Source organism: Ovis canadensis, chromosome 22, assembly GCF_042477335.2.
Source record: "Ovis canadensis isolate MfBH-ARS-UI-01 breed Bighorn chromosome 22, ARS-UI_OviCan_v2, whole genome shotgun sequence".
In the NCBI taxonomy this organism is placed as follows: domain Eukaryota; kingdom Metazoa; phylum Chordata; class Mammalia; order Artiodactyla; family Bovidae; genus Ovis; species Ovis canadensis.
The window spans coordinates 38,135,319-38,152,058 of NC_091266.1; the positions used below are offsets into that span (position 1 = coordinate 38,135,319).

The 16,740-nt window shown below is 40.3% G+C and overlaps 1 protein-coding gene across 6 annotated transcripts in view; it reads right to left on the reverse strand.

The window, feature by feature from the left end:
* ARMH3 (armadillo like helical domain containing 3) overlaps positions 1–16,740 on the reverse strand; it is a 167,047-nt gene that overhangs the window by 100,280 nt on the left and 50,027 nt on the right. For all 6 annotated transcript variants that reach the window (XM_069567714.1, XM_069567716.1, XM_069567715.1 and 3 more), the window contains one exon: positions 12,458–12,546. In XM_069567714.1, coding sequence (XP_069423815.1) covers positions 12,458–12,546 — 89 coding nt within the window. The remainder of the gene's footprint in view (positions 1–12,457; positions 12,547–16,740) is intronic.

Consider the following 16,740-nt stretch of genomic DNA (forward strand, 5'->3'; position numbering starts at 1 on the left):
AAAGGTCTGTCTAGTCAAAGGTATCTTTTTTCCAGTAGTCATGTATGGATGTGAGAGTTGGACTATAAAGAAAGGTGAGTGCCAAAGAATTGATGCTTTTGATCTGTGGTGTTGGGGAAGACTCTTGAGAGTCCCTTGCACTGCAAGGAGATCCAACCAGTCCATCCTAAAGGAAATCAGTTCTGAATATTCATTGGAAGGACTGATGCTAAAGCTGAAACTCCAATACTTTGCCCACCTGATGTGAAGAACTGACTGACTGGAACAGATCCTGATGCTGGGAAAGATTGAAGGCGTGAGGAGAACGGGACAACCGAGGATGAGATGGTTGGATGGCATCACCAATGCAATGGACATTGAGTCTGAGTTGGCTCTGGGAGTTGGTGATGGACAAGGAAGCCTGGCATGCTAAAGTCCATGGGGTCGCAAAGAGTTGGACAAGACTGAGCAACTGAACTGAACTGAACAAGTCAATGCCTCTGAAACCCCAGAGGCACTATAAACTCCAGCAATTTGACCATCTCTGGACAAAATCACCAATTACTCAGGGACATTGCCAGCAATCAGCAGGCTCACTGTCAGTCAGCAAAGTGGCACAGGAAGGACTTAGAAACCAACACTGACCAGCAGAAAAATTCAAAAATACACTAGATGGGTTCTCAGAATACAGGCATCTGGCTGACTGTTAAACCCAAGTGCCTTACTGAAACAGAGACCAATGAATCCACCAAGAAAATGAAATGGCTTTGGTTATATGCTACGAGCCTCTCCAGGTGAACAGAGCACAAAAGTCGGTATACCCAGTGGGAGGATTCTGGGAAGGTGGCAGAGCATGAAACATCAGGAATCTCTCTCCCAGAATCCTCTGCCAGGACAATAATTGCCCTGGCAGAATCTGTCTGACATAACTGTTTAGAACTCTGGACTCTGATGAAGGTTTGAAACTTCTACAGGAAAATTTGGATGGTAAATTTGGTTCACTTTGGTCAATTTACTAGCAGCTACCTATCCCCAATCCCAGGCCTGTGGTAAGCAACTGTGCACCTGTTTCTAGAGCAGCTTGCACACAGCTTGTAGGAGCTGGGGTGGACCAGCTCCCAGATATGGCAATAAGGGCTGTAACTTCCAAATACTGGGGATCTGTGCTACGATCACTGATTGCTGCTTCTGATCACAGAGATGCAGACAAAGAGGTGGGCAGCCATTTTTGTTGCACTTCCCTTCACTGTTACAAGCCTGTCCCCCCCCGAGAGATAAGTGACACCTAGGCTTAAAGGGCCAGTGTCCCTTTTTCCCCAACCTTCATTTTTTGCTTTTCCTCTTTCAGGAGCCAGACAGTAAAAACTAGGACATTCAACACAAATGAACATGATTTAAGAAACAGACTCACAAACCAAGAGAACAGACTTGTGGTTGCTAAGGGAAGGTGAGAGAGGGAGGGATAGATTGGGAGTTTGGGGTTAGCATGTGCCAACTATTACATACAGAATGGATAAATAAGAAGATCCTAATGTATAGCACAGGAAACTATATTCAATATACTGAGATAAACCATAATGGAAAAAATAAATACATATGTATAATTGAGTCACTTTGCTGTACAGTGGAATCTAACATAACACTGTAAATCAACTATGCTTCAATCTAAAGAGAAAAGGTAAATACTAGGACAATAAAAACATTAATCAAGAAGAGCATTCAGAAACAACCAAAAAAAAAAAAACTAGGACATTCAGAAACAACTTCATATTCAAGGAAAATTAGAGAGTGACTGGACATGCCCAAGAAAAAAGCTCAGAAAAGATCTAAGAAAAGACTAAGTTCACACCTCAGGCTGATCCTCAGCATAGACACAGCCTACAGTCAAAAACAAAAATAACAGCGAATTCCCTGGTGGTCCAATAGTTAGCACTCTGGGCTTTCACTGTTGAGGGTCCTGGCTCATACCTTAGTTAGGGAACTAAGACCCCACAGCCATGCAACGCAGCCAGAATAAATATATTAATAAAAATAAACAAAAATAATAACAAAAAATATATAACTCTGCAAGAAGGGGGGAATCTGATTTATTGAACCTTCAGGATACTGTAAGTAAAATAAGTCAGGTCACAAAAAGACAAATACTGAATCATTCCACTTGCATGGAGTACTTAGAGTAGCCAAAATCATAAAGAAAGAAGATAGACTGGTGGTTGCCAGGGAAAAGGCACTAAGCGCAGGTGGCTGCGACCGGCACACTAAGCACGGCCAAGAGGAGCTACCCCACGTCCGAGGTCAGGGGTAGAAGCTGGGAGGACCCCATGCCGAATGGCGGCGGCCAAGAGGAGCTACTCCACATCCGAGGTCAGGGGCGGAGGCCGGGAGTAGCTACCCTGCCTCCGAGGTCAGGGGCAGCGGCAGAAGGAGCCACCCCGTGCCCGAGGCCAGGGGCTTCGCACAAAGGAGCCACCCCGTGCCCGAGGCCAGGGCCACGGCAGGAAGGAGCCACCCCACGTCCAAGGAGTGGTGGCTGCGCGGGCACAGGAGGGCCTAGAGGAGCTATCCCACGTTGAAGGTCAGGAAGGGCAGCAGTGAGGAGATACCCCTCATTCAAGGCAAGGAGCAGTGGCTGTGCTTTGCTGGAGCATCCGTGAAGAGATACCCCATGCCCAAGGTAAGAGAAACCCAAGTAAGATAGTAGGTGTTGCAAGAGGGCATCAGAGGGCAGATACACTGAAACCATACTCACAGAAAACTAGTCAATCTAATCACACTAGGACCTCAGCCTTGTCTAACTCAATGAAACTAAGCCATGCCTGCAGGGCAACTCAGGAAGGGCGGATCATGGTGGAGAGGTCTGACAGAATGTGGTCCACTGGAGAAGGGAATGGTAAACCACTTCAGTATTCTTGCCTTGAGAACCCCATGAACAATATGAAAAGGCAAAAGGATAGGATACTGAAAGAGGAACTCCCAGGTCAGTAGGTGCCCAATATGCTACTGGAGATGAGTGGAGAAATAACTCCAGAAAGAATGAAGGGATGGAGCCAAAGCAAAAACAATACCCAGCTGTGGATGTGACTGGTGATAGAAGCAAGGTCCAATGCTGTAAAGAGCAATATTGCATAGGAACCTGGAATGTCAGGTCCATGAATCAAGACAAATTGGAAGTGGTCAAACAAAATATGGCAAGACTGAACGTCACATTCTAGGAATCAGTGAACTAAAATGGACTGGAATGGGTGAATTTAACTCAGATGACCATTATATCTACTACTGCGGGCAGGAATCCCTCAGAAGAAAAGGAGTAGCCATCATGGTCAACAAAAGAGTCCGAAATGCAGTTCTTGGATGCAATCTCAAAAACAACAGAATGTTCGTTTCCCTCTGTTCGTTTCCAAGGCAAACCATTCAATATCACATTAATCCAAGTCTATGCCGCAACCAGTAATGCTGAAGAAGCTGAAGTTGAGCGGTTACAAGATCTTTTAGAACACCCAAAAGAGATGTCCTTTTCATTATAGGGGACTGGAATGCAAAAGTAGGAAGTCAAGAAATACCTGGAGTAACAGGTAAATTTGGCCTTGGAATGCAGAACGAAGCAGGGCAAAGACTAATAGAGTTTTGCCAAGAGAACGCACTGGTCATAGCAAACACCCTCTTTCAACAACACAAGAGAAGACTCCACACATGGACATCACCAGATGGTCAACACCAATATCAGATTGATTATATTCTTTGCAGCCAAAGATGGAGAAGCTCTATACAGTCAGCAAACACAAGACCGGGAGCTGACTGTGGCTCAGATCATGAACTCCTTATTACTAAATTCATACTTAAATTGAAGAAAGTAGGGAAAACCGCTAGACCATTCAGGTATGACCTAAGTCAAATCCCTTATGATTATACAATGGAAGTGAGAAATAGATTTAAGGGTCTAGATCTGATAGATAGAGTGCCTGATGAACTATGGAATGAGGTTCGTGACACTGTACAGGAGACAGGGATCAAGACTACCCCATGGAAAAGAAAAGCAATAAACCAAAATGGCTGTCTGAGGAGGCCTTACAAATAGCTGTGAAAAGAAGAGAAGTGAAAAACAAAGGAGAAAAGGAAAGATATAAGCATCTGAATGCAGAGTTCCAAAGAATAGCAAGAAGAGATAAGAAAGCCTTCTTTAGCGATCAATGCAAAGAAATAGAGGAAAACAACAGAATGGGAAAGACCAGAGATCTCTTCAAGAAAATTAGAGATACAAAGAGAATATTTCATGCAAAGATGGGCTCGATAAAGGATCGAAATGGTTTGGACCTAACAGAAGCAGAAGATATTAAGAACAGGTGGCAAGAATACACAGAAGAACTGTACAAAAAAGATCTTCATGACCTGAATAATCATGATGGTGTGATCACTCATCTAGAGCCAGACATTCTGGAATGTGAAGTCAAGTGGGCCTTAGAAAGCATCACTATGAACAAAGCTAGTGGAGGTGATGGAATTTCAGTTGAGCTATTTCAAATCCTGAAAGATGATGCTATCAAAGTGCTGCACTCAATATGCCAGCAAATTTGGAAAACTCAGCAGTGGCCACAGGACTGGAAAAGGTCAGTTTTCATTCCAATCCCAAAGAAAGGCAATGCCAAAGAATGCTCAAACTACCACACAATTTCACTCATCTTACACACTAGTAAAGTAATGCTCAACATTCTCCAAGCCAGGCTTCAGGAATACGTGAACCGTGAACTTCCTGATGTTCAAGCTGGTTTTAGAAAAGGCAGAGGAACCAGAGATCAAATTGCCAACATCTGCTGGATCATGGAAAAAGCAAGAGAGTTCCAGGAAAACATCTATTTCTGCTTTATTGACTATGCCAAAGCCTTTGACTGTGTGGATCACAATCAACTGTGGAAAATTCTGAGAGAGATGGGAATACCAGACCACCTGACCTGCCTCTTGAGAAATCTGTATGCAGGTCAGGAAGCAACAGTTAGAACTGGACATGGAACAACACACTGGTTCCAAATAGGAAAAGGAGTACGTCAAGGCTGTATATTGTCACCCTGCTTATTTAACTTCTATGCAGAGTACATCATGAGAAATGCTGGACTGGAAGAAACACAAGCTGGAATCAAGATTGCTGGGAGAAATATCAATAACCTCAGATATGCAGATGACACTGCCCTTATGGCAGAAAGTGAAGAACTAAAAAGCTTCTTGATGAAAGTGAAAGAGGAGAGTGAAAAAGTTGGCTTAATGCTCAACATTCAGAAAACGAAGATCATGGCATCTGGTCCCATCACTTCATGGGAAATAGATGGGGAAACAGTGGAAACAGTGTCAGACATTATTTTTTTGGGCTCCAAAATCACTGAAGATGGTGACTGCAGCCATGAAATTAAAAGACGCTTACTCCTTGGAAGAAAAGTTATAACCAACCTAGATAGCATATTTAAAAGCAGAGACATTACTTTGCCGACTAAGGTCTGTCTAGTCAAGGCTATGATTTTTCCAGTGGTCATGTATGGATGTGAGAGTTGGACTGTGAAGAAGGCTGAGCGCCGAAGAATTGATGCATTTGAACTGTGGTGTTGGAGAAGGCTCTTGAGAGTCCCTTGGACTGCAAGGAGATCCAACCAGTCCATTCTGAAGGAGATCAACCCTGGGATTTCTTTGGAAGGAATGATGCTAAAGCTGAAACTCCAGTACTCTGGCCACCTCATGCAAAGAGTTGACTCATTGGAAAAGACTGTGATGCTGGGAGGGATTGGGGGCAGGAGGAGAAGGGGATGACAGAGGATGAGATGGCTGGATGGCATCACTGACTTGATGGACATGAGTCTGAGTGAACTCCGGGAGTTGGTGATGGACAGGGAGGCCTGGCGTGCTGCAATTCATGGGGTAGCAAAGAGATGGACACGCCTACGCAACTGAACTGAACTGAACTGAACTGAGGAGAAAAGGGAAGAGGTTCAGTTTTAGAAGATGAAGAGTTATGGGGAACGACAGTGGTGATGCCTACATTACAGTGTGAATGTATTTAGTACCACTGAACACACACTTAAAAATGGTTAAGATAGTAGATTTTATGTTATCTGTATTTTAGCACAATAAAAAGTCAGTATGTCAACAACCTGTGCTGTCTAAAGGCTCTGTGTCCTAGATGAACTGGAGAAAAGAACAAATCCTTTCTTTAAATGGAAATTAGATTCTGTCTTACCATTTTCCTTGCAACTGAAGTGTATCTGCCAAAAAAGAAAATAAAATTCTCAACTATCTCCAATTCCCCATTTACTTGGGGACACTGCAGTCCTCACAGTTACCACCCACCCTCCTTACCGTGAAAGCAAGTTATTATGTGAAAGTTCCCATTGCTCCCATATGGAGCAATGCAAGATCCCATACACATTCTGTGCAGCTGCTTCTAACTAAGCATGCTTAGAGGCCACCATCCTCTTCTAGGGCCCTAGACACCTACTGATTTTTTCCAGCACTGCCCAAATGAAAAAGAGTCAAAATCACCCTTGAAGAAATCTCAGTTAATGAGACCATGTCTCAGTGGAGCCATCTGATGTATAACCAAGAACTTTACTTTCTGCTCAAATGAGGGAAAAAACACTAAGAGACTTGTCCTGCTCACTCAAGATCTAGGGAATGATGATACCTTATGAAATCAAATGACACTTTCCTACACAACCAGTACAGGCAGCACACCAAAAGCACAACTACTCTTTCCTCTGCCTTTTTTAGTTGACAAGATGCTAATGGGCCTACGAGAGTTGACATTTCTCTGGATGGGAAGTGCCTTTTTGTGCAGAGAAAAGAACAGAGATTTCTCACTCTTTTAGGTGGGAATCTTTTTCTCCTTCTAACAGGCTAAACTTGTTAGAAATTCTTATCTTTTGCTTCTGCCAAGATTCTAAGAGAAAGATTCAAAATAGTATAAATTTTAGATTTAGCCAAATGTGGTGATTTGAAGGGAAAAAAGGTTTCCTGGCATTCTTTGTCTGCCCTGGGGCTTCGTACACTACTATACAGGATCTTCCATAACAAAATTATGAAAAGAGAGAAACACCTTCAAATGCTCCCACATTAGAACATTCTAACTTTAAGAAGAACTGATTATCCACAGAAGAAAGAAGCTTCCATATTTTTTCACATGGAAGTTAGAGCAGTCTTAATTAGGCACATCAAGCCTAGAATACATCTTGTAACAGATTCCCCTAAATCAGAGAAAATTTGGGGAAAAAAAGAAGAACAATTTAAAAAGCAATTTTGAGAACAAAATAGCAATAGCAGCTGCCAAAATTCCTCTTGCCATATACTCTAGCTGTTTACTGCTATGTTCTTCCCCACCTGCATACTCTCTTCCAAACTTAAAGCAGCAATATCGTAGTTATGTAAGATGTCACCACTGGAGGAATCTGGGTGAAGGGTACAAAAACTCTCTGTACTATTTTTGCAACTTCCTGTGAGTCTATAACTATACCAAAATACAAAGTTTAAAAAAGTAACCAAACTAAACGAAGCAGACAATTAAAAACTCAAAGGATAGTTTCCCCAAATCAGGAGGGGCTAGCAAACTGTCAAAGCTATACCCATACAAGAACTGCCAGCTGTATCTACAGCTCAGGTCAGTCTTTCTCCTGAAAACTTCCAAGCCTATATAACACCTACAGTATAATAAGCATGCAATGAAAGCTCTCAATTCCCAGTCTCAAGGTGTACCTAACCATGAAGCCACAAACTTCTGTCAGTGATGAGTGTGCCAGCTGGATCCAGAAAGCTGTGACACTCTCTGAGTTTTCTATTTTTCCCAGTAGGTATCTGAAAGGTCAGGCCAAGTACAATTTCTCTCTTTTTCACAAAGCTGTGAATGCTTTGGATGCTATTTAGCACAGTGAAGCTGAACAGATTGTTTTGGGGGCTTTGGGGGCCTCTCTTCCTGCAGAGAGGCAAATGTTGCCTAGTGATCTGCTTCTGAGCATAGGAGTCAAGAACTCTAAGTTCTGATCATGACTATTTAGTCTCTGGTTTCCATGATCCTTAGCAAGTCACTTATCCTTCTATACACTCCCCAACAAATGGTGATAAAAATAATGACTTATCACCCAGATAAGTGGCAGAGTGAAAGGGTAAGAAGGACCGTGATCCACAGATATATGCCAAATATAAAATGCCAACATAAACCTGTCTTTAAATCAACCTGTTTTCAGACTGTGGAAAGCTACACTATTTAAAATCAGGCTGGCTCCCCAATGCCCCTTCTGCCTGCAATGGAAGTAAAATAAGCTGACTCCATGAAGTTCTCTGTTCAAGTATTTCCCTCTCCAACAACTATATGCTTCTCTGTAAACATTCTGCCCATTCCTTGCTTAATGGCTTAGAAACTAAGTTTCCATTTTCACTTGGTTAAAAGCAATCCATGTGTCTGGAGGTAAGGAAGAAAGTGACAAAGGAAAGAGAAATTATCCACCACTCCCTTTCATACCAACAATTCAAATAAAAAGGTGATGAAGTCAGCTCAAAGGACACATGAAAACAAATATTCTAATACTATTTTTTTGAAGTCCAAACACAACATTGTGCTGCCTTAAGAGAATGCTGACTCATCATCAATGGAAATTCGACATACCCATTCATCCATTTATTTATTCACTCAAATGTTTTCTGAGCCCCTGTTACAAGAAGGCAATGGCACCCCACTCCAGTGTTCCTGCCTGGAGAATCCCAGGGATGGGGGAGCCTGGTGGGCTGCCATCTATGGGGTCACACAGAGTCGGACATGACTGAAGTGACTTAGCAGCAGCAGCAGTGCTCTGGGAATAAATCAATGATTAAAACTCAGGCCCTGCCCTCCAGGAATTTTTTTTTAAGAGGAAAAACAGATAATTTAAGCAAATCATTGTACAGTCATGTGCAAACACAGCATAACAATGTGATATGCTAAAACAGAAGCCCAAAGATCTGTGAGAATAACAGGAAACCAATCATAGTGACCAACATTGGTCTTTAGTCTCAAGTTCAGAGATAAAACCAAAGTTCCCAGGAGGAATGCAATACAATCAGTAAATAAAGAAAAACTATCTAACCAAATATAAAGATGTTTCTGAAGACAGAATTGGAAGGCCAATCGCGAAAATTAAGACAAGAGATTCTTCCCCTCACCCCCTTTGGATTCCAACTTGAGACTTTTTTTGGCTTGTATTTGATTTTTCTTTAATTTTTTTTGCATTTATTTTTAATTGGAGGATAATTTCTTTTACAATGTTGTGCTGGTTTCTGCCATATATCAACATGAATCTGTCATGGAAAGACTAAGATGCTTAACACTGGATCATGGATGGGCTTCAGAAGAAGGTCTATAAACTCTCTGAAATTATATGCAACATCTACGTGCAAATGGACATTTTTCTGGATGCAAAGATATCTTTCATTACATTCTCAAAAGCAAAGAACTATTTCACTAGGATCTCACCCTAAAACTCAGTTTTCTATCTTTATCAGAGGAGCATTTTAAGACCTAATCTTTTACTCAAAATAGGAAGTCTGCGTAGCCTAGAGGTCAGAGGAGAGCTTTTGAACTTCCCATAACTTGGTGGAAAACAGTGACTGCTGAAAATAGGGTAATGAGAAAGACAAGACTTTTTCCTTTCTATGTTCAAGTTGAGGTTAGCCTAAATATATTTCCACATATATTCAGATACCATGGTGACAGGCATCATATAAATAGACCACGGCAGCAGTGAGTAGGTCAGGGATTACATCAGTAAAACCAACATATCAGGCAGGATTAAAGCCCGAACTAACATAGCTGGCTCCTCCTTATCATAAAACCAAACCTGAAAACTCCATATAGGAATTTGGAGGGGGATCCCTGGCTACTTCCCCAATAAGAAAGAGGTAGTCAAACAGTGTAAGAATAAAAATAACCACTCAAAGTGCAGTGAGACTAAACACTCTCATTCCAAATAATAAAAGGCACTTGCCATCCATGCTTCCTGGGCACCTGAGGTCTCTCATGTGTCTGACCTAACAACACATGCCTTACCAGTTTTATGTGTTAAGTAAAATTAAACTGAAGTTTGCAGCACATATATGGGCAAGCTTCTGTATACATAAGCATATTTGCCATGATGAATTTCACATACCTCCCTCAAATCTATATGTCTAGAAGGCAAAGAAAGAATGAAAACATGGGCAAACTGACATATGAAGGGTATTACCAGCCAAGGAGTGGGTGGATCCACCATAGACACATTTATATTCACTGATTACAATATTATACATTATTACAGGCTCTGATGCATCAGATGTAGTCAAGTATTTTGCAGCTTTCCTTAATACCTGCTGCTCTGCATCTCACTATATATACTCCATGTATGAACACAGGGAGTCACGTTCCAGAAGGGCTCACCCAGTCTACCTAGAAAAGGAGCTAATCTCACCTGGCAGAGAACTCCAGTACAAATGCCTATGCCTGGAACAAGCAGCCATCCAAGCCTCAAGAATGACACTCATATACACCTCCTCTCAACCTATCAAGGGCCTTAGCATGTCAATCAGTCCTGAGATCGCAAATAATTATACACAGAGCTAAACATGACATAAAGTACACAAAGAAATAAAGTCAATACAGGATAAAGACTGGTCTCTTGCTTCACAGTTTCTCACCAGAATAGGGAAAGCTAAGATCCAGAAAAGATAAATATAAAAGACTTTTAAAATCTCTTTAAAAGATAATTGCCTCTTTAAATCAAAATGATGGAAATGCATTTTGGGGTTTATAAAATACATAAAAGGTAAACGTATGACAACAGCAGCACAAAGGACAGAATGCAAGGGAGTAAGAGGTTACAGAACCCTAGGACTGAGGAAGACAGCTGAGGGTGAACAGGAGAAGGCAATGGAAAAGAAAACACAAGAGGAGAAAATGAGGAAGAGGACAACTGATGACAAGGATAGGAGAAAAGCCAGAGAGCTTCCAGGGCAAGAGGAAGGAGAGCTAGGAGAGAAAATAGAGGTGATAGAATAAAAGAGAAAACAAAACCAGAAGAGAATCAAAAGCAGGTGAAATAACTACTACCATCAACTCTTTAGTACTACAATGTGTAACTTCATACCAGTTATAGACACAAACCATCTGTACTTGTTACACTAATGTCCAGAGATTTGCATCATTTTTGTGTTTTCTCTTTAATTCTAAATTTTTAAATTAACCATACAACTAATTAATCATACAACTAATGCACAGGCAACCAAATAGTCCTTTATATTAAAAAGAATTGTTCCAACCTAAGAAATTCCAACTTTAGTCATTTCAATCTTTTGATCTCTCTTTAGCTTTTCTGACATTCTCTCAATTTTGAACTCTCACATAATCATACTCTTCTCCTAAAATATCAAAATGCCACTATTGCCACTTAGCGTTATTATCCTACTCCCCCTTCACCACCATAGGCAGTAACTGCAAATTTGCTAATCCATTAATTAAAGATCTCTACTTCCCATTATGAAGGACTAAATTTAGAAAGCCAAATTGGGTTGGGAGGATACCATGTGTCACAACAAGTGAGATGAATTCCATGGGCAGGGGTGGGGTTACTGGCCCGTTTCTCCCAAAGCCTCTGACACTCACATACACTTCTCTGCTCAGAATACAGAGAAGCTCTCCCAAGGGTGGGGCAACAATTTACCACTATAATCATCTGGAGAAGATTTTATTGTACTATCAGGTCACAAAAGCCACAGGACCTATCAACAAGCAAATGTCTCAGGAAACATGTCTCCTCTGCTTTTCTGAAACCTCCAATTTAGATGCACGAAAGCAAGGGGTGGCAAGCCAGTATTAATTGTACCCTTAGAGAAGAGCCACTCTTTCCCCCCACAGGGGTGGCAGTGACTTTACTGGGCTACCAAATGGATACAAAGACAAAAGTAAACACTGTAATTTGCTGTTTTTGTCTCTGGCACAGGGGGAGTGGTAAAACTGACACTGTCTGTAAACAGTAATAATGCCAGATGTAACACAAAGAACAGGGTTTCCCCCATCTCTCCACCCCCTCCCCACACCCTCTCCCTAAGACATTCCTCCTGAGATTACTCATCCCCAGGAAACACACAGAAGCCTCCCTATAGTCCATATGCTGTTACCAAATGGAACCAAGAGAGAATCCAAGTTTGTACTGACTCCTCAATGGAAGAATCAATGGAACTCAAGAAATATTTAATTGTTTCTGCCAGCTGACAAAAAAATACAGGGAGAAGGAACAAGAGAGAAAGTATAAAATATATATATATGTGACATGGCCATGTTTGGATTATAACAAGGCTGAAATGACAAAAAGAAGAGTTGAAAATACAAGTATCCTAAACAAACTAAAAAGTTTGTTTGATTGTCTATTTTAAATTCACCTATGCCCAGGAATAGGGGCTCATAAAAGATATAGGAAAAGATGATGAATTCAAAAGAGAAAGTTACCTGACCAGAGCTCCCGCCATGTATAATGCAGGCGTACTCTACACTTCTTCTGATAGCAAAGTAGTTTATGTACTACCTGAATGCAGCGCCTGGAACAGAAAAAGAAAAACTGGAATAAGTCTAAAGTTACAGTGCAACTCAACACAGATACCCTTTCTTTAACAAGGCAACTTTTGCTAAGATCACAAACAACACTGGATATGAATCTGTACACATGGGAAAGAAAGGAACTTCTGCAACTTTCTCGTGGATAAAAACCCCACCCCAAAACACACACAACGCTATTTGTGCTAATTCCTCTCTCTCTAGAAAAAGGGAGTTATAACCACATCTAAGTCAGTATTCAATTAGGCACTACTTTTACCATTCCCTTGAGTATCTTTCCTCAGAGGAAGAATGCACCATCAACCAAAATGAGACTACATTCGAGACTGCAAACATGGGATGCAAAGATGTAAAATTAAAGAACTTAAGACTTTAGATCTATTTAAATATGTTTTTAATGTAAATCAAATTTTAAATAATATTTAAATTTTGATTTACATTAAAGGTTAAATTAACAATTCAGTTCTTCGGTTGCACTAACCACACATATCAAGAATTCAGAAGTCACGTGTGCCTAGTGGCTACCATATTGGACAACACAGAAAAACAGAACATTTTTATAATCACAAAAATTATACTGGCAGTGATATTCTAGATCACTGGACTATTAAACATTATTCACATCCCAACAACAAAAATGCTTTTGAGAATATTTCCAAATAAACTGAAAAATGAAAGACATTTTTATTTTTATTTTTTTTAAGTTTTTTATTTTTCAAATTTTAAAATCTTTAATTCTTACATGCATTCCCAAACATGAACCCCCCTCCCACCTCCCTCCCCATAACATCTCTCTGGGTCATCCCCGTGCACCAGCCCCAAGCATGCTGTATCCTGCATCGGGCATAGACTGGCAATTCGATTCTTACATGATAGTATACATGTTAGAATGCCATTCTCCCAAATCATCCCACCCTCTCCCTCTCCCTCTGAGTCCAAAAGTCCGTTATACACATCTGTGTCTTTTTTGCTGTCTTGCATACAGGGTCGTCATTGCCATCTTCCTAAATTCCATATATATGTGTTAGTATACTGTATTGGTGTTTTTCTTTCTGGCTTACTTCACTCTGTATACTAGGCTCCAGTTTCATCCATCTCATCAGAACTGATTCAAATGCACTCTTTTTAATGGCTGAGTAATACTCCATTGTGTATATGTACCACAGCTTTCTTATCCATTCATCTGCTGATGGACATCCAGGTTGTTTCCATGTCCTGGCTATTATAAACAGTGTTGCGATGAACTCTGGCGTACACGTGTCTCTTTCAATTCTGGTTTCCTCAGTGTGTATGCCCAGCAGTGGGATTGCTGGGTCATATGGCAGTTCTATTTGCAATTTTTTAAGGAATCTCCACACTGTTTTCCATAGTGGTTGTACTAGTTCGCATTCCCACCAACAGTGTAGGAGGGCTCCCTTTTCTCCACACCCTCTCCAGCATTTATTGCTTGCAGATTTTTGGATCGCAGCCATTCTGACTGGTGTGAAGTGGTACCTCATTGTGGTTTTGATTTGCATTTCTCTAATAATGAGTGATGTTGAGCATCTTTTCATGTGTTTGTTAGCCGTCTATATGTCTTCTGTGCCAGTACCATACTGTCTTGATGACTGTGGCTTTGTAGTAGAGCCTGAAGTCAGGCAAGTTGATTCCTCCTGTTCCATTCTTCTTTCTCAAGATTGCTTTGGCTATTCGAGGTTTTTTGTATTTCCATACAAATCTTGAAATTATTTGTTCTAGTTCTGTGAAAAATATCGCTGGTAGCTTGATAGGGATTGCACTGAATTTGTAAATTGCTTTGGGTAGTATACTCATTTTCACTATATTGATTCTTCCAATCCATGAACATGGTATATTTCTCCATCTATTAGTGTCCTCTTTGATTTCTTTCATCAGTGTTTTATAGTTTTCTATATATAGGTCTTCAGTTTCTTTAGGTAGATATATTCCTAAGTATTTTATTCTTTTCATTGCAATGGTGAATGGAATTGTTTCCTTAATTTCTTTTTCTACTTTCTCATTATTAGTGTATAGGAATGCATTTCTTTAAAAGCCTTTAAAGTAAATTTGAAAAAATAAAAACCTTGTTTGATTAAAAAAGTTGTAATGATTAAAATTAAAAGCCAAATATGGGAAATTATTTGCAACAAATGACATGAAATGGTTATTATGCTTAATACATATGAGTTTATATAAAATTATAAGAAAAAATAACAACACACCTAATAAGAAAGATGGGCAAAGGAAATGGACAACAAACCCTTCCATCCCCCAAAAGAGGAAAAATATGGAAAGTTAACATTTTCCTATAATGTTCAATTTCACCTTAAAAAGGTACATTAAAACAAGATTCTGTGTTTTTTTTGGGGGGGGGGTGTGGGGCGGGCACCTGTGTGGCTGCAGGCTCTTAGTTTCCCAACCAGGGCTAGAGCCCGTTCCCCCTGCAGTGGAAGTGTAGAATCTTAACCACTGACTGGCAGGGAACTCCCCAACAAGATTCTGTTTCTGCAAACCAAATTAATATAGATTTTAATGCTAACAGCTAAAGGTATGAACAACCCAAATGTCTGTCAACTAATTAATGGATAAATGAAATGATGTTGTACACCCAAACAATGGAATATTACTCGGCCATAAAAAGGAACACTGTAACATGGATAAAATCCTGGAAGTATGCTAAGTAAAAGGTCAGTTATGAAAGATCACATAATATATAATTTCATTTACGTAAAATGTCCAAAATAGGCAGATATAGAGACAGACAGTAGACTGGGGGTGGGAGGAAAGAGGCCCAAGTCTTAGAACATATTTTTCTGAAGCTCCAAGCTCATCACACAAACCAAAAGATTCACAGGAAACTGTCAGACCTATCTTCATTAGTTCCAGAAATACTGACTGCAAACCAAATGAAGATCTAGCACTTAAGTCTTACCCAAACTAAACTGTTAAGTTCTGGAAATTAGATCTAGATAGTCTGCTAGTTTCAGGCAAATAAAGAGGCTCTTTCTCCCGAAACTCTTCTGACACCAAAGAATTAAGCAAAGAAAACAGAAATAAGCCAGGCAAAAGGGTGCAGCAAAAAGTGGCTTCTCCACATCTAATATGCCTCAGTTGAAATTCAGCTGAATGACAATACTTCTAGAGGTGAGAGTAAGACTCTCTCAGGTTCTGGGGTTTTAATATGAGACAGAGTATCCTGAGATCCTACTAACTTCAGCAGACATCATCTCAATATGTAGAATGTCAATCTGACAGCTCATGAAATCAAGCAAAAATGGTGACAGCTAATTTTTTGGGCCTCTTAGCAGAGGGCAAAAGAAAAAGGGGTTAAAAAAAAAACAACAACCACCAACCACCAACAACAACAGCAACAACAAAAGCACAACAAACTTCCCTTTATGGAGTGAGACACAGGGACGTTTAAGTGCCTGACAACATATCAAAGACACAAATGAAGAGAAATAAATTTGTAAGTTAAAGTCTAGCAAGTTTTCAAAATAATTCCAATAATGGAATGGGCCCGCACTGCTACCTCACTAGCCTATTCTACTTGCCTCATTATTCGCATCTCTCTGTTCTTTCCATTCCTCATAGTTCTAAGTGGTCTTACAGGAGACTTTCAGACAGAATTTTATAAGAGGACTAAGTGACAGAGATCTCTCTTAAAAGACTTCAGTATATATTAAAAATATTTTACAAACCAGACAAATATAAATATATAAATACATATAACAAAACTTTTAAATAATTCCCTTTTATTCTCTAAACAGAGTATAGAAAATACAGAATGGTGGCTCAGACAGAAAACAATCTGCCTACAATGCAGGAGACCCAGGTTCGATCCCTGGGTTGGGAAGATTCCCCAGAGAAGGAAATGAATGGCAACCCCCTCCAGTATTCTTGCCTGGAGAATTTCATGGATAGAGGAGCCCAATGGGCTACAGTCCATGGGGTCACAAAGAGTCGGACATGACTAAGCGATTAACACATTCTCTAAAAAAACTGTATCAAAACCACTTACAAAGTGATATAAATTGTAGTGTAAATCTTCCTAATACTTTCCAAAACATTTGCTGATTTTTAGAAATTGTGTGTGATCTTCCATGTAATGTAGCTGTCAGTAGCTACAGGATGCCCTCGTTTGAGCCATGATTTAACTCAGGAAAATACAAACTATTCTA